A 25,038-nucleotide genomic window follows, 5' to 3' on the forward strand; every position below is an offset into this window, starting at 1 on the left:
TAAAATTTTATCAACAAAGTGTTCTAATAAAATATTAACTGCCAACAGGAGTACATACAAATAACACAATCATTATTATACTACTAACACCATTACTACTTCTACTACTACCATTATTATTATGATTAGTTTTATTACCGGTTTAATAATTAGGCATGTTTACTTAATATTTAATAGTAATCATGATAATAGTAATAATAATAATAATAATAATAAGGCGGACAAGATAATTATAAATACAATTAAAGCCGTATTTGGCGTCCGACATTCAACTTCATATATTTACACAACATAATGTTATCAAGGTAACTTATACAAACACTATTTACATACATGTCTACACAGAAGTTTATGTATTAAAAAAACATACTTAATCTCTATGATAACCGAAGGTTGTGTAAAGACATAGATATATACACATATGAATGAATACTCAGGGGCTGAGATCAAAGATTTGATATCAAAAATCGGAAAATATAAACCCCTACAAAAGAAATTCATATTCGTTGCATAGGCTGGTGGCAGTCTAGATTCAGTAGTTCAGTATAAAGTCTGTAGGCGTTCTAGGTTCGAGTTCCGATGTGAATATCAACCATTTGGATTTGGCAGGTATATTCAACTGACTGGTTCGAAATATTCAATATTATTGAAAAGTATATCAATTAGTCAAATTTCCTCATTGTTTTTAAAAACAAATACTGCATAGGTACAAACATTGATTTAAGAAAACCTCAACCTATGTAACAACACTCATAACCCATATTTACATCCATATCGTATGTGAGACAAATATCTAATTGTACTTGTGTTGTTTACACTTAGACTAGACATAATCATGAAATACGACGTCCTATAAAGAAAGTAACTGTTATTTTGAAGAACAAACAAACGAGCTAATTGTATGACAGAGTATCTCGAATAAACAATGTTATCATTTTTCAATATACGAAATTTGACAAACAAGAGTATGTCATCATTCGATACTTTGCATAAAATCATTCAAGGCACCAGTGTAATAATAATGGTGAAAACTGACCGAGAAAATACAATATGTGAACATTATATGTGAAAATAGTCTCAAAGATTGAAATTCGAATAAAATCCCAACACATTTCTCAGTGAACTGATCCGAACTTCTTTAGGGAAATAATCAAAATTATTTCAGTTGTTAAGATTATTCAAATCTAATTTCTACAGATAATGTCTTCTACATGTTCACTGTTTAAGTTCTGTTAAACTAATCACTTAAATTATGACAAATATTCATGGAAATAATCGAGAAAACATTTAAAACATTCCACTAGTGTTTTTGGATAAGTTAAATTTATTGAATCACTAGTCACGTAAGAATTTTTATCCTCAATAACCGTCTATACAACTCAATATTTCCAATCTTTTTACTTAAGTTAAAGTGTTTAATAATTTTGAGAACGAATATTATTGTAAGTCAGATTTAATTATATTCCCTCCTTCCATCGTTGATACTTAATGTTTATCAGTGTTAAATTCTAAAATCTGTAAAGATAGTCAGTGAAGAAAGCTAGGGGTGGCCAGACCAAAACATGGCACAAGTTCATGAAGTCACTGACAAGTAGACTGAGTCATGTTGGTAGGTGTAGACTACCTGGTTGGGGACCGCGAGATGATAGTAACCGATGGTTAGAGACCCTGAATGACATGGCTCAAAATCGTTTGCAATGCCTCAGGTGCATACATTCTTTGTGTTCTCCCAAATTTTAATTTCCTGATTCCTCCTTGTCTCTTTCTTCTCTTCCCAAATTTATTTCACTGGATTATACTCTTTAACTAACATCCCCAAACCCTAATCTTCCCGATTACTGCTTATACTCTTACTACCTCTACCACTACTGGATTTGAGTCGACAACTGCATCTATGTGCTAATGTGGTATGGCAACTCGAACTGACGTACGTACGTACGAAGTTCTACGTTGTTACTGACTGACTAAAAGACAGTCAGTAAACCATCATATTTTAATCAGATTGAAATATATCAACAGTGTATGACTGTGGATTAATTAGTCAGTTTATTTACCGAAGCTGAACGACTTAATCAAATCGATTATGGAATAATCACATATATATCATTTCGAACGAATATAATACGATCGGTAATATAAAATTATTATTATTATTAGTGCTATTATTACGACAGTTTAGTAATAGATTGCTCCGATAGTTTATAGTTAGATAACAAGTATTAAATAATTTATGATGAGGTCATAGTATCACTTCGTCATTATTTCATAAGTAGACTATTAACTGTTATATGTTATAACCTATTTATAGTTGTTTTATTTCGTAATTATTATTAAAATTAAAATTTGAAAGTAACTTGTTTACTACTTTATTGACCTTATCATTATGTGTTAGCAACAAAAGTTGCGTATAACGGATTTATCATCGACATTTCATTCTACGATTCCTTAACATAATGATATAAAATTTTTGTTGAATACGGCATTGTTTGTTTGTATGTGTACATCGATATGTTGATATATGCTTTGCGAAAACGGATATTATCTTATAAATATGCCGATTAATTCTTTTTACAAAAAGGTTTTACACGCTTAAGATAATAAAAAGAATGAAGTTGAATGTAAAGTACTTTCAATCAAGGAATTATAATAACAAAAACTAATAATCTACTTGCATTCTATGATTAGAATACCTCCTACCGTTTTATGAACTTTAGTAAATTAGAAACGTTTCAGAAAACTAACTTGTTACCGATCTGAAATGATATGTTTTTTTTGTTTGATCAACTTTCCATAGATATAAATACTACTATTACTACTATCCAAAATAAGCGTTTTGAGTCATGCGTCAAATTTCTGATTGGATGGTCACCTATCATGCCACTATGTTTAGAAAGGTTCCAGAACTTTACAAAAGACCAAAATCATCTGAAATGCTATGAATGCCCTCGATTTTCTGTACACAAACTGACCTTGGAGTAAAGCATCCTTTCCATATTTCGCACCTTTTATCAAGAGTTCAAATTATGTACGTTTAACCTGGAGGTTACTAGAAGAGCTTAGGAAACCGGATCAAGCGTTCAATTAGGAGATTTATCAATGCGGACTATCTAACATCAAGTGTACTTCATAGAAACGTTAAACTGTTCAGATTTAGACTATGAACAAAGCATAGCCTGAAAAATTGACTACCGTTTCATGATCAGTGAAGTGAAATGAGAAATAAACAAAATGAATATGGGATCAGGTTAAATATACTGATAGATGTTCACCATACCAATACATAAATGATAAGAAAGTGGTATATATCAATTTTTCAATAATTGATATGTTCATGAATTAAACTGATTTACAGATGAATAAAATTTATTTGCTTATATATTGATCAATCAGTGAGTTAATCATAAGTAACATAGAACCCGGTACATATGTGCATTGATGTTCAAGTTGCCACACTATATTAAGATCATGAGATGAGATTATTAAGACGAATCCCAAAATAATATAAGTTGTAACAGCATAAGTAGTAAAAGATAATGTGATATAAGAAGAAATAATTGATTCATGGAGTAAAAATTATAAGATAATTTTAAAACTCAAGATCTGAAAGAAGACAAAAAATGAATATATCTGCATTATTGTAATCGATTTTGAACAATGTCAACAAAAATCTTCAACCACTGATCATGTTTATCACACATACTGCGACCAAGTAGTCTGTATCTATTTACATGGCTCAGTTCAACACCTAATGACTTCATAGATAGATACTATGTATCGGGTTTGACCGCCTCTAGCTTTCTCCTAACTTATTCCTACATCGGTAAATCTCCTGTTTCATTGGTTAATATATAACAACAATAATTAGTTAGATGTGAACAGTTTATCTGTTATGCTATTAACTAAAAAGAATTTAGTTATGATGTGGTGTTTGACGGTTTGATAATCGTATTAAGACCAATAAATTTTACATTCTTAAATACTTATTAATAAAATTACCAATTACTAGATTCATATTTCAATAGAAATGTATTTGCCACACAGTCGATTCATTCTAAGAGTATTTATTTACCCATTTAGAGCCAACTAATTAAGTCCTCTATAGTATGAGAAGTATTACTAAGTAACAGAGTGGAAAAGTCTTCAATTACCTTGAGTATCTCAGTTTCACATTAAACAGAGGCAACAACAAGTCTTCTTGACAAGAAAATGATGATATTTATACTAGTAATCGAATTACAGATTCGCATGCCAAACCATATATATTGATCAACATTTTCACACTGACCACTTTGTAGGACGAAACTAAACACTGAACATTATACTTCAAATTTAATAAACACCATCAGACGACCTAGATGCTTTACTGTTTTACGGTAACCCATATTATTACCAACATAAATATATGATGAAAATGTAGATAGAGGACATAAAAAAACAATAACCATTAATAACATATTAAGTTCTGAGACAAATTAGTTATTGTATGCCTAAATATAAAAAAATATAACAATCCCTGTCTGATTTAACATAAAGACAGTAAAAAAACGAACAAGGTCGGATATGATAAATGCACCTTATTTACACTTAAGGAGTAAACATAGGTGTATATTCCAGTGTGCCAGCGTGAATGTGTATATATGTAATTATGGCAAAAAATGTATCCAACCTTCTTAAATCATCATATAATTCAGAATTCTCCTTATCCTTTTTTTATCTGTTCAACAAATGGAACACAACACATAAATTATGTATACAAATATTCGGAATCAAATGAATAAATGGAGGGTGGGAGAAAAAGAAATGTAAGGAGAAAGTACCCGCGTAACTCTAGGTTAGCCTATTTAGTAAAAAAAAAACACTATACAAAATGCCTTCGTATGAAAATGCACAAATTTTTCCATTCCCATTAATTCTTTTATTAAACGTTTCATTACTATATATATATATATATATATATATATATATATATATATATATATATATATATATATATTCAGAGAGAAAGTAATTCAGTCATACTCAATGTAGGAAATAAAACTACTGTTAACTAAAACATATAATATAATGTGAATCTATTATTGTGGTTCAAAAAAGGTGTATAATTAATATTTGTAGAAGGAGATAAATCAACTTTGTAAAATACAAAAATAATGATCAATGACAATAAGAAAATATCCAGACAGACGGGTAGATAGATATACGATAGGATTGATTTATTCTTCAATCACGCTCCATCTCTTACTCATAAAAGGAGAAACATAACACAAACGGTCTGACATAACGTTTATCTTTTTTTGTGGAATCTATTTAATATACAAACATTCTGGTATAACTAGGAAAAGAAAAATGCACTACTGATGAATAGTGCCTAGTGAGAAGATACAGTTCAGACAGAAATACAGTTGAGAAATTGTTTCGGTGATTTAAGTTCCTCTGACATTTGGAAAGGATGTAAAAAAAGGTGAGGCAGGTTCGTTATTAGCTACTGAGTTATACCACTTGTATAACCTCAACTAAACAGTTTTGGTGTACTGACAGATGCCAGTCCTACAAAACTTCCTTCTATATCACAGTATCACGTCACAAACTGACTGTCTGTCTGCTTCTTTCATCTAGACCCCAAGTTAGTAAATAATACTTCACAAATATGATAATCAACAATTATGAAGAAAAATAATATTAACTATCTAATTCCTACGCAGAATTGATTAGAAATATATATGAATATTATTCATAACGAAATGGTAACTGAAAAGTTACATTGATTGGTTATTAGTGTTGAAGTATGGAGAGTAAACACTAAACTGAACAACTTAGTCACCATGCTTTCACCATATGATACACGTTTCAATCCACATTATTTTCAGCATTACAGATTCTAAAGATTCGATGAGGTAAAAAAAAATCAGTTGAAAATCATGTTAATTGAAGTTCATATAATCTAATTAAAAACACGTCTCATGATCAATCGACATTATAAGAGTGATTATGTTTGAATAACGAATGTGAAGATCACAGACTTTGTCCATACATGACGATAATATCATAGAAGCTACAGAAAGCTATCTGAATCGATTCATCAATTCGTACAGCAAAAGATGAAATCGCGACAGTATGAGACGTAAAATAAAGAAGGAAAAAACTAATACCGATTCCTGCGGAAAATTCAAGAAAATAAGATAGTTCAAAAGAGAGTAAATATAGTGTTGCAGAATGAAAAGTGTGGGATAATATTAACTCATAGATTTAAAAGAAAATAAAGAATGAATACAGTTGAATATGAATTATAACGTTGATGCTCTTTAACCGTCAATTTCGCAACTATCCATCTGATTACTAACCTTAAATTAAACTCAAATTGCCATTGAGGCTAATTTCATGGTTTGATAAAGAAATGATTTAAATTCTCGCAACCACACGATTTGAAAACAAACATTTACGCACGCAAACATATAAATAATAAATTCTGAATTTAAACAAATAAACCGGAAAGAGAAATAAACAACAGAACAGGACAATTATAATTTCTATAAAGAGTCTATTATTCATTCTATGATACATTTACAAATTGGCAAGTCTCTAAATAGACTTATCCAAAAAAAAGGTGAGAATATTTCTTTATCCAGTTACAGTAGACACAATACGGAATCACAACGATATTAAACAAACTGTTGTTGTTGTTTTGGCTTAAATCTTTAATATGTGATTAATTAAAACAACAGATGTGTGAATTAGATATTGTCTACGTGATAACTCTATCTGAGAATTAGATGATAAGAGTGAAAAATATAATAAATGAAACGATTTTATAAAAAGTTAAACCAACAGAATATAAAAATCTCCAAAGAAACAGAGCCAATGACTCATTTTCCAATGTTATACGACAATTGTAACAATAATAATTTACTGTCGAAACTTATGTACGGACGATAGAGAAAGAAGAGAGAGAGTGAGGGAGAAAAAAATGGAAAGAGCTGGAAGAAAATCAGGGCAAAATGATGTCACCAGCAATGTTTATTATACACTCTACTACTTTAATTAACATAACATACGTATAAACTACTTTTCAACACCCAGAAAGAAAAGAGAATGAACTCTTGGATGACTTAAATTTGATTTTTTTTCCTCTTTAATTGACTAGATTGAGATAGAAAAGCAAGGGGTGGGGAATTTATAATGTTAACAAATTAAACAAAAAAAAGTCAAACACTATTTAATGTGGTAAATGACGCCAAAATAAAACCATTTAGACTGGTTAATCAATTTACCAATTTAATGGACTAAATAAATTAGAATTATGTTAGAAATAATTCCTATCGGTCTCGAGAATATAAACACTTTGTTATCTGTTATAGACACCAGCGATCCAATATTTTTTCTAGAATCCATTATACGATGTGACACAAGTCTATGCATTTAAAACGTGTATGTACTGTGACTTTACAATGCTCATTCTCAAACAGTCGATCAATCCATCTTGGAAAAAGGGGAATCAGTTTAAAATATAATTTGCTGGTTGTATGCGAAATATGCATTAAAATGCTTTTATTTATTTATTTAAACACACAAACATTGGTACAAGGAGGCACCAAACAGATTTGCACCACATAAATCATTAGATTTATATGAGGGCTGGGATACTGCCCGGGTGCCCAAACCGAAGCAGGTGGTTTGCTTAGGGAGCCACACCCGGAGACGTTGACACAAGGCAGTGGAGCAACGTTAGGCGACGCAGTCTCATGGTAGCCGGTAACCGACGATTGATTCACACTCCATTTGTCCCTTCAAGATACTGGAGCCCATGCGCACCACTGGTTCAGAATCAGGGTTTTCTAACACCCCTAGGTGGATCTTCCATATCCACTAACCCGGTTAAAGCACCGGACATTCGCTTCTCGTCCTCTCACTGCGAGAAGGCAGTGAGCTTTACAATGCTACTGAATAAGGTGAACAAATGAAATAGTACAAAATCGCTAACCAGTAATAAACAACCTTCACCAATAATATCTAGTAATCTGTTAAATTACAAACAATTAAATTCGATGACGAGACTATAATTTATGGACAAGTCAACCGGAATAAAGATAGTGGGGTTTCGAATTTTAGCGCGAAATTCATTCATCCATTCAGCTAAATGGCATTTTGACATCATGGCTGATGTCATTTAGTGATGAAAATCCTTAATTTAATTCCTGACCTTAACGTCCAAATGTAAATCCTAATCCTAATTCAACACTAATTCACAGCACTCATTTAACTTTAGTAAGTAGACGGCCATTTTCAAGGTCATTCAAGAATCGCCCATAGGTCGTTCACAAACTCTAGTTTCGCAAATCTAGTCTTTAATTCAAAAGAAAAAAAATAATTGTGTAAAAATGTGATTGATAACAGGATATTTTTGTTGTCTGACATAAAAGTATAAATGTATAGAGCACCTACTGAAAACTGGAAAGTACGACTTAAGAACTCTCCTCAACAGTATACACTCATAAATACATGCTGAATTAAACACAGACATTTAAGTTTCCTAAACAGCAAGGTAATATTCAACCAACGAATAAGTCATTCATAACCTAGATTAGCTAACAAAGTTAAAAAAACCCAGATAAAACTGCAGTCTGAGGAAATCATTACCTTGACAAACTAATATTTCAGATATTGGTTTCTAGTCAGCAAAAGTCATATTTGTAAAGGAAGACTTCTAAGATAGGCAAAATACTTCACACATAGAGCTAATTCACTTTATATCACTGAATCAGACCAATCATGAAGGAAAATGTTGCATTTAGGAGAATAGAAAGGCATTTCAAACATTCTTGCATTACTGTTCAACTCAATAATTGAGTCGATCCATAAAAAGTTGCAGTAAGAAACCATCTCCTCAAAAACAATGTCTATGATAAAATTGGACAGAAATGGAGAAAATGGGCAACCCTGATAAATATCACTTGAGATTGAGAATCCTGATGATTGTTCGTCATAAGCTTTTACTCGACCAGTAGTGCTCGAGTAGACAGCCTTCACAATATTTATATACCATTTTAGTATGTCATTTAGTGACAAACACCATTATCTCTTCCAATCTATTTTCGGAAATAAAACACGCAAGTGATGTTCCCTTTAGAATAGTATTACGTAAGATTATTTAAAAAAAAAGAAAATACACTAAATTGATTTTCGAAGAAGTTATGTAACACTAACATATGCACATTAGGTAAACTTAATTTGTATCCGTAACAGATGAAAGCTGTGTACAAGTTAAACTACCATTATTTAACAAAGAATAGCTTCATTCGGTACGAATTCGCTATTCACATGTGAAAATGTTACATATATAAAGATGGCCTAGAAGTGAAATGGCTGTTACCGATGGCATTAAATGATCGTCGTGCTATGTTAAAAATGCAGTGAAGCAAAAATTGTAATATTGGATCCCAATACAGTTGTGGTTCTAATTGTCAACTGAAACCCTGGAGCCAGAAGGCTATGGGTTGAATTTTCAATGGAGTTGTGAATCCAAACTGTTGACTCCCATACTATTAGGATGAGACAGATGCCCAGTAGTCCCTGGTTTTTTTATTTGTGACGAGTATAACCTATAAATTAGGCTAATCAACCCAAAACTGTTATATTCAAAGAATATTGAATGAATGGAGACTTTCAGGAATTATTTAAGGACTATTATTACATATACATACTTATTGCATAATTATTAAATAGATTATATATGTATATATTTACATTACGTTTATCATAAACTGTTATTCGACGCATTAACTACTACGATTTACGATTCAAGATTTATTTCAAATCTATTAGATACAGGTTCCTATACTCACAGCCCTTTTTAGCTTGTTCTTGTATAGTTATTATTTTTCATTTTATGGTGCAATGAAGTCTGATCTGCTTGTATATAAACTATGTATACTTAAAATATGATATTCATATGGTGGAGACTGATTATTGTATTCTGGACTCAACGGTCAAGCCAAGGAAAGAAGTTGTTGTATCAATGATTAGTAAAGGTGTAAAGTTAACTCAAGACTACTAATATTGGTTAGCATGTCATTGGTTAGCTCAGGGACAAGGTCATAAAATTTAATATCCACATTTATGGTTTCGTCATATGATATTTAGATAAACCTAATAAATCATAACAAACCCCCCCCCCTTCAACCAAAAATTAATAATTTTTTTTTCTTTCCTAGCACTAAGTTTACCTTAACATTTAAATTTAAATTCAAAAATATATTGATTTTTCGAAATAGAATCATTCGAATTCGATTTTATTTCTTCTGTAAAGTAGTTTATGATTAAAACTCATATTGAAATAGAATAAATAAATAATTGAAGCATCATCAAAAACATTAATTAATTGAAATCTGAACAATATTAATGGAATGATGAAAGTGATGATTATTGACAAAGAGAATTCAATAAAACCACGAAATCTAATAAGTTTTAATAATGATTAGTAATCAGATTGAATGATACACAACTGATCAATATTTAGAAAATGATGATCAGGATGGAGTTTGTGTAGATTGTACTAAATTTCTTCTTTTTTTTTAATAGTTGAATTCATAAGTTGATGTAATTATTAGACTATTATTGGAAAACTGAAAATATTGGATGGCCATTCCGTCCTAGTATAGGAATCCTCAGAAGTGCATGTCTACGACCCGGCACTCAGGATTAATGAAAGTTAGACATTAAAATAGTTGGATGTCGATTCAGTGGTCTATAGGTTAAGTGTTTACGCGTAAGACAGAATGTACTGGTCCCATACTGGGACGAAATAGTTGTCCAGTGTTTCCAGGTTTTCAATGGTGGCCTACCTTGTATCAACTTATGAATTCAACTATTTTAAAAAATTTAAAGAATTATTTAGCTCATATCTATTGAGAATTCCATCAAGTGAAATAATAAACAATGCATATGTTTAAATAAAATTTCCAACACAAAAAAAAACAGATATCCATTTGAAATACTTGTAGGAAAACTTTCTTTGCAGTCATCATAACTGATTGTTACATTAGCCGTAGTAAATATATGTCAGTAGAACTAACTACTATTTATGAATTCAGTTAACAAGTACAACTTAGTCATCATAAGCACAGATGGATGGTGGCTAGCAATGGAATTCAGGATACATGTTTAGCCCTGTTTGGGAGTCGTCAGATGGGTGTACCTGCATCCCACAGTTGATGTTTATTTCGGGACTCCAAACCAGTATACTGTTCGCTTCAAAAGCCATCGCATTATCCATTTAGCTACTGAGTCCCAATAGCCACTAACTTGTTGAATGGAGCGAAGTTTTAATGCATTTTTGTATTGGTTGTTTGAATATTTACATTGATGTTTAGGATTGCATTTAATCAGTCTCTTATTGGCATATGTGCGCATTCTGTGCGGATTGACTTGGTACAATACAAAAATGAATTACGACTTGGTCAGTTTAACGCTAATTTATTTTAGGTTCGAGGTCATAAGAGTATTATTCATTGGGTACATATGTGATGAGTCCAGAATGAAAAAAAAAACAGACAAAATAATTATGTAGCACTGTTATTATTCAACTGATTAGTTTACTAACCAGAACATAAAATGATAGCAAAAATTAAAGTAGGGTAAATGTTAATGAAGTTCACCTGAAATCACACCGACCAGTTTAATACATACTTGATGGTGAAATCAATCAATGAATTTTAATTCACTTATACAGATGGACTTTACTAGAAAATAATAAATAAACCTTAATAGACTGACTAAGTAGTAAGGTATCTGCATGTGTATAGACAGTAAGTGACTATTAAATATGGATACTAGCGTTATTCATTTTGAATTAATGCAGAGGGTTCTCTCAGTTCAGGTAGAGAGTCAATATAAACGCAAGAACAAATGCAGATTTAAAGAAAAAAGCCTAAAGAGACAAGCCTATCAAAATCAACTGGCAGAACATTTATGAAATAACTGAAGAGTTTACTTCTACATTAAACAGGCGCTGAAGATTTTATTCAAAACAATAATGAAAGCTTCACAACTAAACTATCTAACCCATAGTATACAAAACTACCAAAAGTTTTAATCACAATATGAAAATGAAGCAAACTACAAAACGGTGAGACTATAATTTATGGACAACCGTTGAGCGATGCTAAAGTGGCCTTTAGAATGTCCACCTACATACTAGAGCTAAATGAGGGTTTTAAAACTGTGTAAAGAATGAGGATTATGATTTACAGTTGATGGTTAGGGTCAGGAATTAGATTTGGAGTTTTCATCACGAACTGATATCAGCTAAAATGCGAAAACGGCATTTAGCCAAATGGATGGAGAATTTTACGTCGAAATCCAAGATCTGTTATCGTAAATCTGATTGGTTCGTCCATAAATTGTAGTCTCGCTGATGGACAAGATCAGTAGTAGTCGTATATATAAATAAATTAGAAATAGGTAGATGAACAAAAGTAATATGAATAAAATATGACGCTACTCAATACATTAAAGAATTAAGTATTCAGGTCATAGTAACTGATAATAGAATTCACAGTACATAATACATCTCTTATACTACTATTTTAAAGTTAAAATTAACATCTCAATGAACGTTCATGCATAATAGCAAAGAATTTCGACTATTCGAATGTCGTATTTACGCTTCTAAGCTTACTTAAACTTGACAATAACTGTAAACCAAATTCACTTAGATACTTAATGATTGATCTGACCGGATATTATGAACATAATGTAATGCTATATTTCAGCGCATAATTTAGTCAAATAAGAACTGATAAATCTTTTGATTATTATCCAATATAGGAAATACATTAATTGATTGAAAGTAATCGATAAGAAACCCTGGTTGGCCTAGGGTTTGTGCTAATTATCACTCGTCACACCAAGGCGTAATTGCGATCTTAAGGAGACGGATGATCCTTGATGGATTCAAATGCAGATCATTCAGTTTCACAGCCTGAGCACTTGATTAATGAGTTACTCGAGTCACGATTGAACTGCTTATAGAATAGAGATATTCACACTGATTGATTACTTAGCAGTTTGTCTAGTCTGTGCAACTTGGTCGACAGAATTTACTTAACGCTATGAGCTAAACATTCTCCAATATTCAGTAGTCAATGAATGCAAATAAGAATTATATTACAAGTGTTAACATTAGTTATATGTACACAGTATTAATAAAATGACTATTTGATTAATGTTAATTTATCGATACGTCATCAGCACGATCTCGCTTCTACTTTCATGCACTTAGTTCATAGGTTTATTTGTTTGTTCATTAATTTCACATGACAATTAAAAGTACACATTCTACATGTTTACCTAACAACTAAATCAATATTTAAACAACAACAGAGTACATAGTTAGGTACAATTCACTTAAAACCGTGGTAACAACTGCTATTTTTCGTATTTACACACATTTTGACACCATAGCTTTTTGTGGAGAACAGGTAAGAACTATTTATTTCTGATAGAAACTATTTGAATTTGTGATAGCAAAACTAGCCGTCATTCAAAGATAAGACTATCGAACTTTGTAAACTGATATATACATAGTTTGAATGATTAAGAGTAATCTCAATATTCTTTTGAACGTTTCTGTTATGAATACTGGCCACTTACTAATATCAAGTGACAAAACACCAATCGGAACCCGATCAGCACTAATAACCTTTAGTTAACTCTAAATCCTTACTGGTCCTTGATATAACAACTTCTTTCCTTGCCTTGACCGTTGAGTTCAGAACACAATAATCAGTTTCCACTATATGAATATTATATTTTAAGCATACATAGTTTATATACAAGTAGATCAGACTTTATTGCACCACGAAATGAAAAATAATAATTATACAAGAAGAAGCTAAACGTGAATGTGAGTACAATAGACTGTGAATAATAAACTGGCAATAATAAAAATAATAATCCAGTTACTTGATAATTAAACAATAAGAATGCATACGATAACATTCTATAAATTAATTCTGACAGTTACCATTCCTTTAGTCTTCATCGGTTATAATAGTTTCCACCTACATTTCTATTAAAATCTTATAAATTATTCTGATGACTTCAAATTAGTAGTCACAACAATCATTGGGGACTTGAATAATTTAGCAGTTTCATCATGAAGATACAACACACTTTTGAAAACTTTTCATCAAAAAAAATCAGTCACTATTTTCCATAACATACAAAACAAATACTCGAGACCTCCCAAGATAAAAATTCTCGTTCATTGTTAGAACTCTGTTGTATCATGCAAATCACTCAATAAAAAAGGTACAAAATCATTCAAAGATTGGTTATTCCATATTGAACATTAGGTACACATTATAACTTTTATTTTAAGCAAAAAACCACTGAAAAAGAGGAAGCGCTAAATAGTCGTTATATCCTAATAGGAACTTCCAATCATTATCCACTAACGATCCTGACAGAAATCGAGTATGAAATTACTGTAGGTTTCGCAGCTAGCGTGTTTTTTCTAAACATTCACAATTTTAACTCTAACTAATTCACAGATATTGATATATCAGTTGTAACTGTCTCACTAGGCTTCCCTTCCTGACATGGCTGAACTGTGAATCGCTGCTCACTCCTTCGAAGTACAACACTAGAATGAAACAACTATATAATTATGCTCCCTTGATGTATTGGCTAAAATCAGTCAGTGATGTAGACGATTTAATTGTTACTCTATGTCACTTTAAATATTCATATATATTTGAATGGTATTAATACGAAAATATACGTATAAAAATATATTTATTTCAAATAGTTACTGTCTTAAAATACTTTTTTGATTGGCGAACACATTCAAATGAAATTATCAGTATAGTGGTTGTGGAGATTGTTAAGTTTTTGATTGAGATCATGAACCGATTGGTGTTAGGCCACCATTGAAAACCTGGAAGCACTGGACGGCCGCGAGAGGGATCGTGGATGCGCACTGCTGAGGAGTCCCAAAATAGGACGAAACGGCCGTCCAGTGCTTCTAGATTTTCAGTGGTGGTCTAACATCAATCGGTTCATGATCTCAATCAAATGAAATTACCTTATTCAATAAAGAAAAAGAAAGAATTAATTGTTAACTTTTTCTGGAAATTTCGTAAAAATAAATAGGCAATTGTCCCTTATTTATAATGTAAATGACGTCAAATTGAAGACTGACACACTCATAATCATCATTACAAACAAAATGAGAGAAAAAAAGAACATCAGTAGGTAATATGAGCAGATGTTGTCGTTACTTTTTTTTAAAAAAAAGAAGAAATTCAACGACTACACCAATGACAATAATAAAAATAATGACAACAACACTAATGATAATGTTAGGATGATAAAATAATAGAAAAAAAAACCATTGTTGACTTTTTTTTAAAAAAAAGAGTATCATTTCATCACCAAATGGATAACGTTCTCTGAAAATGTTTCTTACGACAGTTAGTGCAACAGAACTACTTTGGACTTTCAGTTATGTGCTGAAATGTGCCAATTATCAGAATATAAAACATATAGAAAAAAAGTAATTTTGTCGAATATAGCCACAATTTCAAAAGATACTGACAATGCCATAAATAGTAAGTTGTATTCTATATAGAGTAATCTCAATGGGGATATTACTGATAGTTATTTCGTCCTAGTATAAAATTCTTCAACAATGTATGCTCATAATCTTACTACAGATAGAAGTGAGACTATAATTTATGGACGATCTTTGAGCGACGCTAGATTGATCTTGAGAGTGCCCACCTAATAACTAGGACCAAATGAGGGTTATAAACCTGTGTAATCAATTAGAATTATGATTTACAATTGATGGTTAAGGTTAGAAATTATATTTAGGTTTTTCATCACGAACTGACATCAGCTATAACGCCAAAACTCTGTTTATCCAAAGAAATGAGAGAATTTTGTGCCAAAATCCGAGACCTGTTATCTTACACGTAATTGGTTCGTCCATAAGTTATAGTCTCGCCGTGTCATAACTTTTATTGATAGAAACTTGAGATTTCATAAACCAGTAGTTACAGGTTATATCTACAGAAAATAAGAAAGTTTACATGTATCCCCACTTAGAAATCTGTGATGGATGAATATTCTTGAAACTTATTCGGATTAAACAATATTCTAATTAGAATTACATTTCATCAGATATCTAAACAAAAATGTCTTTTTTTTCTTTCTAGACAATTAAAACTTAACAAATGTACATTTTAATTTAAAACTCAAGTTAATTTACTACTTAAATTAGAAAGAAACAAAAACAACTTATCACGTAACTTAACACAAAGTTGATTATCAACAACTCACCTCTGTATTTAAGTAATTTCAAAGTTACCATTAGAGAATGACTCATTATTATATTCTGTCGATATGTAACAATAGTAGTATCAAAACCTCTATGCAACATATGCACATGCATGAACTCATTTATCTATTTAAAACACAAACACAACTGATTTCAATTTTTTTTTTCATCACCATAAGTGTTGATTTCTATGTAAACACTAAAATAGTCAATGCACATTCTTTATGTCTGTCTGTGTGTGTGTTTTATAACATAATTGTAACGAGACAGAATTATAAACAAACAATTTAGTGTAATCTTTCAATATTTTGATACCCACCACCATGCAGTATTAATGGGCTCAGATACCCATATATGTGTTATATTACAATATGATGTTAGAAACATTTGGAAAATTGAAATATAAGAGAATGAAAGACAACAAGAGATGGATACATGTAGATCATATCAATTTACACAGATACAGAAAAAGTTTCAGCTCATACAACACTTGAGTGTTTTTTTTTAGAGAAGTGAAATAGTACAAAGCTAATAATTTGAATAATCCGATTTTTAAAATGAATTAAAACACCAAATGTAATGTGTGCAAATCTACAGTTTCAATGGATATAGTGTGTATATATGTACACCATAATGAAGTTCCTGTCTCTTCACAACTGTTGATGATCGACATATGTTGGCACAGTGTTTCTTCAGTATTACCCTTGTTTGTATAGAATGTGTTACGGAAAACAACTAAGACTAAATATGTCACTGTAATATGAAATTGTTTGTATCGACGATTACTTTAATCAATCTCATTTGACTTTATCAGAATTAAGTTAACTAGCCAACTCATTTTATTATTTCTCATTTGAATTGATTCTCAATGACTTTTGCTACCTTCTGATCAGTTGTTGCCACTGATGAGTTCCAAGGTCATTTAGTATGTTACTGTATACAGAGTTGTCCCAACTCAACTTCAACTACTTGGGGTCGTTAAAATATCAAACCTTTTCCGTAATAATGGTTGAAGAGTTGTACATGACAGTACCATATACCATTGAGTCCGCATAATTTCCTATTCGTATCGAAGGAAAACTCAGCTGTTTGTAATTAGAAAATTACTGTAGGCCCAAACTAAATCCCGATATCAAGTCGTAATAGTATTATTATGCAAAAATAACTCAGACTGACAAGATATATGGATGATGATAAAATCACAAAGTTTAAGTTGGTTCGAAATCTGATTGATGATAACATTGAAATATATTTTCATAGTTGAAATCACGAGTCGATCAAAGCTAGATCACCAGTGATCTAGAAGTTAAATGTTCGTGCGCGATACCGAAGGTCCTGGGCTTAAGTACCGTGTGCGGGACCATGGATGCGCACTTCTGAGGAGTCCCATACTACGATAAAACGGCCATACAGTGTTTGTAGGTTTTCAATAGTGGTCTAGCTTAGATCGACTTGTGATTACAACTGTGAAAATACCACAATCTTCACAAATCTCTGTACTGATAACATACTTTCAGACCAATATTTAAAATACCGGCAAATCTGCTTAATACTTTGTTAAAAAGAATAATACTTGCTATTAGTTGTCATTATAATCCAAAAAACACATGTTCTAATTTGTAATTGCAATCGGTGTGCAAACATTAACAGACTTTGTCAGTTAACTTTTTACAATGATGAAGTTAAAAGTCGGTAGACGAAAACTTGATATTAATTGAGCTAAATTGTAGTATCAGTATTTTAAAACAAATCATAAACTATACGCGGCATATTACAAAACATGTGTGTTTCTTAATCTTGTATTATGGTTAAATTAATAATTGACCTACTCCACTATTAATAATGAGTCGACCAGCTTCATGCTGAACTGACTACTTTAAACTTGACCATGAAACTAGGGTAATACTCAATCTTAGGTTTTCAGAGGTAGTTAGCAGGAAACTCTGGTTTTGTGCTAGATGGGACTCATCGACAAGGGATGCTTGCAATCTTCATGGAACTGATGATCCTTGGGAACTTGAATCTGCACCATTCAGCTTCACTATCTAAAATCCTATCCCTGAGCTATTTAGGCCGCAAATGACCCAATATAGAAGTGAAATAGTTACCATTGCTTGATCACCGAGTATTGACCGATGTACTTATTTGTCTAGTCCTTCAGCGTCGATCGAATTCAATTGAACATTTAGTAGCATGGTTACTAGCCTGAGTGACTAGAAATCGCGCACCAGAGGAAGTATTATATCCTTCAAGATTGCAGGTATCCCTTACCAACGAGTGCTAACCAGCAAGAAACCAGAACCAAGAAGAGTTTCTGTTCAAATACCTCCAACCATCTAACATCTAAAAATAGTACACGCGACGCCAAGTCCCTCAGACCGGTAGAATAGATTGCAAATTGATCGACTGAATTCTGTCAGCACTAAAGAACTAGAGAAAAATGACATTGGTCATTTTTCAGCGATCAATTAATTGTTATCTGTGATTAAATGTAAACGTTCTGAATAATATCATATCATTTTGTCGCTAGTCCTTTAAATTGACAAGTACCTTAAGCAAACAGAGGTGATAGAAATTAGAATAGAATGACAAATATTAATCAACACACTATTATACGTAGACTACAATAAATTATATAAATCTAGATTTTTTGAAAAAAATAAAATACTAAGCTACAACGAGTACCTGTAGAAACAATGAGTGTATTCATCAAATAACTTCAATTATACGATTCAACTAGCCTTCAGCAAAAAGATCACAAGCTCACATCTGCTTCGGCTACCAAGGCTTCAGCAGACAACCATGTAGTATTGTCAAGCCTTGGACATTTTACGAATATAAAACTCTGAATCAATTTACCATTTTAGAAGGTAAACCAAAGACTAACCACATTTAAACGGTGATAAAATGCAAATGGAGAAGTTTTGTGAAGACTGGTTGAATTTTTAGGCTATATTAGGTATAGATTAATCTCAGTTAAAGTATCAGGTCTGAGATTCAATCACTGAAGGGATCGTTAGCGTTCACTGATTAGGAGTCTCATACTAGGACGAAACAATCGTCCATTGCCTCCTAATTTCCAATGATACTTCAACTGAGATCAATCTATGTGTGATGAATACAACGTGGGAATATCTTTTTTGAATACAATAAAATTGATTAAAATATAAAATGACTTACATGTCGAGATTGTGGTGGCTGTAATAAAAATAAGAGAGAATAGAGAAACAGAGACATGATAAGTGTTGTTAGTCATAGTTACGTAGATTTAAATCACAAATAAATATAGAAATCTGAATACGAAAAATCCCATTGTTAATGCTGATATGACTCATATGGAATATTAACTTCAATCAGCTTATATGTTAAGTGCAAATTTACGAACCATGATCAGAGTAAATATGGGTCAGATAGGGTGAGAGAAATAACAGTGCAATTACAATTCGGTCAAATGTTTAGTGAAAGATTATATTGTGTAAAAAAATATTAGTAAGACATAATAAGCTGGGATGAATGCGAATTGAATGAATCATGTATTGGGGAGATTAATAATGATGTTTAACCAATAGTAATAATAATAATAACAATAAAATTACAAAGATTTGTGAATAAAGATAACAGAGACAATTACATTAGACTATGAAAGGTCGTAAGTACAATAGTCAAATTAGGTCATTCAATAGCTAAGATTACTATTGATTAATTGGCTTTGATGATGACCAGGGGAGGAGAAGCGGTTGAAGATTTTTCTTTTGTACACAAAGCTCCGGTTTCTTAACCCAGATGGCTACTACTTCAGCAGTTTGAAGGACTTCAAGTCTGACAAGCTTTGGTAAACAATTACTGAAAAGGATTGGTTTGTACTGGCACTATGACCAGTTTGCACTAAATGGGCCAGTATCGAGCTGTTCACTGCCATACTGGGAGGTGTTCGCGAGCATGAAACTGTAAATTCCTAGAACTTCGACCAATATAACTTATTCCACAGAGGCAGTCGAAATGAGAAATACAAAATTAGGTGATCATTCTAGGTAATTCATCTTATATCCTCAGTGTCACCATTGGGTGAGTAGTAAACACTAATCGTAGTTTTTCCGGCGTTGAAAGATTTTTGGATTATTATGCGTAATCTCTGAGTTAATATTTCGCTAGCCGCATCCCCTCTGAATTGTAGGCACATTAACAGGGGTTTCTTATTCACTGTTTGTATTTCGCCTATTCTCCTCTTCGTTATCATATATTTAATTAAAAACTTTCTATGGTATCCGTTCTCAGAGTGTTTAGCTCTTCAACTATATCCGTAGAACATATAGTGTGTATTCAGTAACCAAGAGTTTGGACCAGGTTTCTTTTGTATTTTAGAGGTACAAAGCTAAGGAAATGTGTGTACTGCCTGTCCAGGAATTTTTTCTGTTTAAATTTCTTTTTATTGATCCATCAGATCTTTTAATTAAAAGCACGTCCAAAAAGGCTATTCTACCATCACTCTCTTCTTCAGATGTAGACTAATGGCTGGATGTACTTTATCAAGCTGTCTAAGAACATCTTGCTGTGATGTATTATCTTTACAGAGGATGCACGTATCCTCCATATATCGACAGTAAAATGTGAATTTTTGAATAATCTTTTTGCATGGACCATTTTCTAGCTTGGTTAGAAAAAAAACATTTATTCAAATTGTAATTGCACTATTATTTCTCTCACCCTACCTGACCCATATTTATTCTGATCATGAATCTTAAGTTCAATTGTATTGAATTGTGATATTCGATTTGCTGTCTTTTTGGTTTACAGTTTAGTAGTGATAAACATGTTGTTCCGTGTGTTGAACAATTTCACACAAAAAAGTCAAATACCTTATACGTACTATATCTCATTGAGAAACGTAAAATCTTGTCATAACTACAATCCCATAGAATAATGGTATTATATTACTAACACAAAATCCATTACTTTGAATCCTATAGACAAGCATTGATAAATGTAATCTCATAAAGTGAGGAAATGTCAGGAAAACATAATAAAATTTATTATTGGTTATAATGTTATTTTTCAAATGAAATTATCTTATTCCCTGCTCAAATTTAAAGTCATTCGGGACCAATAAGCGGTATTCATGTAAATGGTAGAAGCATTTAATATCCAACAACCGGATATAAAATTATAAGAAGTGATTTTATGGTTTATATTTCTTAATCCCATAACTGTGTTTTACAAACTTACTAAGTAATGACTAATAATATTTGTATCAGAAGGGGTTTTGTGGAGATTTTAGTAAGAGTTTAAACAGTTGAGATCATAAGTCAATTGAAGTTAGACCACCATGGAAAACCTGGAAGCACTGGATGGCCGTTTCGTCCTATTGTGGGACTCTTCAGCAGTGCGCATCCACGACCCCGCCTCGTGGGATTCGAACCCAGGACCGAACAGTCTCGCGCCAGACGCTTAACCAACTAGACCACTGAGCCGGTCAGCATCCACTGGTGTTAATGTCTAACTTCAACTAATCCACGAAATTGAGCGACACATCCACCATTGTCATCAGTGAGTTACTACCTCACAACAGACCCTGTTGAACTCCACTGCTTCTCACTAGAACTCCAGGATGTATATCTTGAAGCCAGTCACTACACGTGTAAGCAAAATGTTAACAAGGATATTACTATTCAATAATAAAATATTACTTGCCTACAAAGTAAGTATAATCATCATTTAACTATTAAATCTTTGTTTCAGCAAATAAATGCTCAATAGAAAGAAAAATTAAGTATAAACGCTAATCACGTTTCTTTAGGTGAATGAAAGATGTTGTTGTTGTGGTGGTGGTGGTGATAAAATAAATAAGATAACATTCAAAGTATTTCACGTAATGAAAGTAGAATAAAAGTACATTTAGGCAAAAAAATAGAATAGGTGAGCTGAAAACCTTGCATTCTTTACTGAAAATATCACCATTAATTTATCTCACAATAATTCTTATATTATACCAAAGTGCATTGGCACATCACAACAAAGAGACAACAATTCCTATAACAATAGATCAACTAAATCAATTATTGGTTAAATGAAGTATCTGTTGATATATTTGAAAGGGTTTTGCGGAAATCGCTTTAATTTGTAGGTAGTATTCGTCCTAACGAAGAGTTTAGATATATCGGAAGTGAAACAATTGTCAACAATGGGATTGGATAACCATTGAGCTATATAACAAATTTACCGACGTTGGAACGGTACCATTACATGTCGACTCTGTGGTTCTAATGATTAAACATTTTCAGAGAAATATGAAGGTCCTGGGTTCGATCCCCATATGATTGTTGATCTTCCCTAGTGAGGTGCTCCATATAAAAATTAGATGGATGTCAAATGTTCCCTAGTTTTCAACGGTACCCAACCTCAGACCGATGGGCGATCGAAACAATCTACAAATTTAGGGACTTCCCCGTTAATCTGATTACAACATTTTTTCTCTTATTATAATTTCTCTTATTTTTGAAGATGATACAATTTGTGAATAAGAAGAGATTATTAGTGTAAAATTCCATTCAATAAATTCAAATCAAATTATTACAATGATAATGGTAATAATGATAATCTAACCTCTACAAGAATAATCTATCACAAATGGTTGATTATTATCATTACATGATTGAAATCAGCTAATCAAACATACTACTAATCAATGCTAGTAATTGTTATATACTATTCATTCCCGTAAGTAGTATATTCCTGAACATTTTCGTCAATCGTTTCATAATGGCAACTTAACGGAAAAAACAAGTCACGATACTGACTAAAGTAAACTTTATTATTATTATCATTATTATTATTATAAAAGCCATTCAAAATTAAAATAAGACGTATTTTGTTTTCCAGTTTGTTTAATTCCTATGAAAGTAAACAAAAAACAAAAAATAACATGTTTCCCATTCTTATCCTTTGTTTATTTATAGTCCATTATCGTGAATTTATGAACTTATTATTTATATCAGTTCGTAATTTAATAAATATTCTTATTATAATTTAATAATTGGATTCATGAGTCAATTGAAGCTAGACCACCATGGAAAACCTGAAAGCACTGGACAACCATTTCATCCTAGTATGGCACTTCTCAACAGTGAGCATTCACGATCCCACCTCGCGAGATTCGAACTCAGGATCTATCAGTCTCGCGCTCAAACGCTTAACCTTTATAGTCAAACTTGTAAATGTACTTAAAAAAGTTTGTGAATCAGTGTAATATGTAAGTTAATGAGTGAATAGGACTAAACATAAAACAAGCTACCATTAATTCTTCATTAAGCAAATATTTATAATACCATAAAATTTAATTAATTCTAAATTATTATTAACTATATAAAATCATTAATTTCATTTAAATGTATGAAATTTAAGACAATAAAAAATAATTAAAAAAGAATTTGGAATACTAATTTCTAGGTGGTAGATGAAATGGTATTATAATTGGCGAGTCTATAATTTATGGACGAACCAATCATTTATAAGCTAACAGGTTTCGCATGTTGACGCGAAATTCACTCATTCATTTGGATAAATAGAGTTTTTGACATTATAGCTGATGTTAGTTTGTGATGAAAACCCTAAATCTAAATCCTAGTCTTAACCATCAACTATAAATCATAATTCTAATTCATTACACAGGTTTATAACCCTCATTTGGTTCTAGTTATTAGGTGGGTCAGTTTAGCGTCATTCAAAGGTTGTCCATAAATTATAGTCTCACCAGATTGAACATTTAACTGAACAAACTTTTTTACAATGTTCAACATATTTAAAAGAAGATGCTTCAAAAAGTTAATACACGTATAGTTGTAAGCGCCAAACAATGAAGTGTGTTTGTATATTTTTACTATTCAAACTTATTGTATTATTCATGATCAATGCTGCTCCACCTTTCCTAATTATTATTCTGTATGTAAAATGATTGAAAACTAGAAGAATTGATGTAGAGTGCGCATTTATTATTATTATTATTACGTTATGGGTGTGGAATGAGAAATTCTTCAGTTAACTAACCAACTCAATCATTATTTATGATTACACTTATCTTATTACTCCACTCTACTCATTTCTAGTTCATTAACGTACTATAATATTGAGTTAACGAGATGTTAGTAAATATAGAAAGGAGAAAATATTGTTGGCATATGTGCATACTGTGCGTATGCCTCGATATTACCTTAATTCACAAGCTATTTATAAGGAATGATAGGAAGATACAAGCCAAACAATACCAAGTGAATTAAAATTTCACCTATTTTCATAAGATTTCTAAACTATCGAACGTAAATAATAAAAGCTTAAATGAATATGTGAAAAATTTCTTTATGCTAAATTCAGTATTCATATCATTCAACATTCATAACATTGTAATGATGAAAACATTCTATTCGGTGTTGCTAATTAGTAGTGACATTTTTTTTCTTCTGAATTGTTATCAACTAAATAGGATCGATTCATTTTACGGATTGAATCTGTTTGTTGTTTTGTTTTTAAATTTAATATTTAATGCCTATTATCAGTTAGTTTACTTAAAACATAATTAATGAGAGGTGATGGATGAAAATAAGTTAAAACAAAAACAGCGTTAAAATGATTACTGACTGACTGACTAACTAATCACATTTGATATTATTCGTCATTTATTTGATTCAAGTCATCAAAAAAATCTTATT

At 31.5% G+C, this 25,038-nt stretch overlaps 1 protein-coding gene across 1 annotated transcript in view; it reads right to left on the bottom strand.

Annotated features, from left to right (window-relative positions):
- The window catches only part of MS3_00003560 (uncharacterized protein), a 112,302-nt gene that overhangs the window by 35,537 nt on the left and 51,727 nt on the right, over positions 1-25,038 (bottom strand). The window contains exon 2 of the mRNA XM_012944344.3: positions 19,520-19,537. Within this exon, the coding sequence (XP_012799798.3) occupies positions 19,520-19,537 (18 nt within the window). The remainder of the gene's footprint in view (positions 1-19,519; positions 19,538-25,038) is intronic.

This window comes from Schistosoma haematobium, chromosome 1 (assembly GCF_000699445.3).
Source record: "Schistosoma haematobium chromosome 1, whole genome shotgun sequence".
Taxonomy (NCBI): domain Eukaryota; kingdom Metazoa; phylum Platyhelminthes; class Trematoda; order Strigeidida; family Schistosomatidae; genus Schistosoma; species Schistosoma haematobium.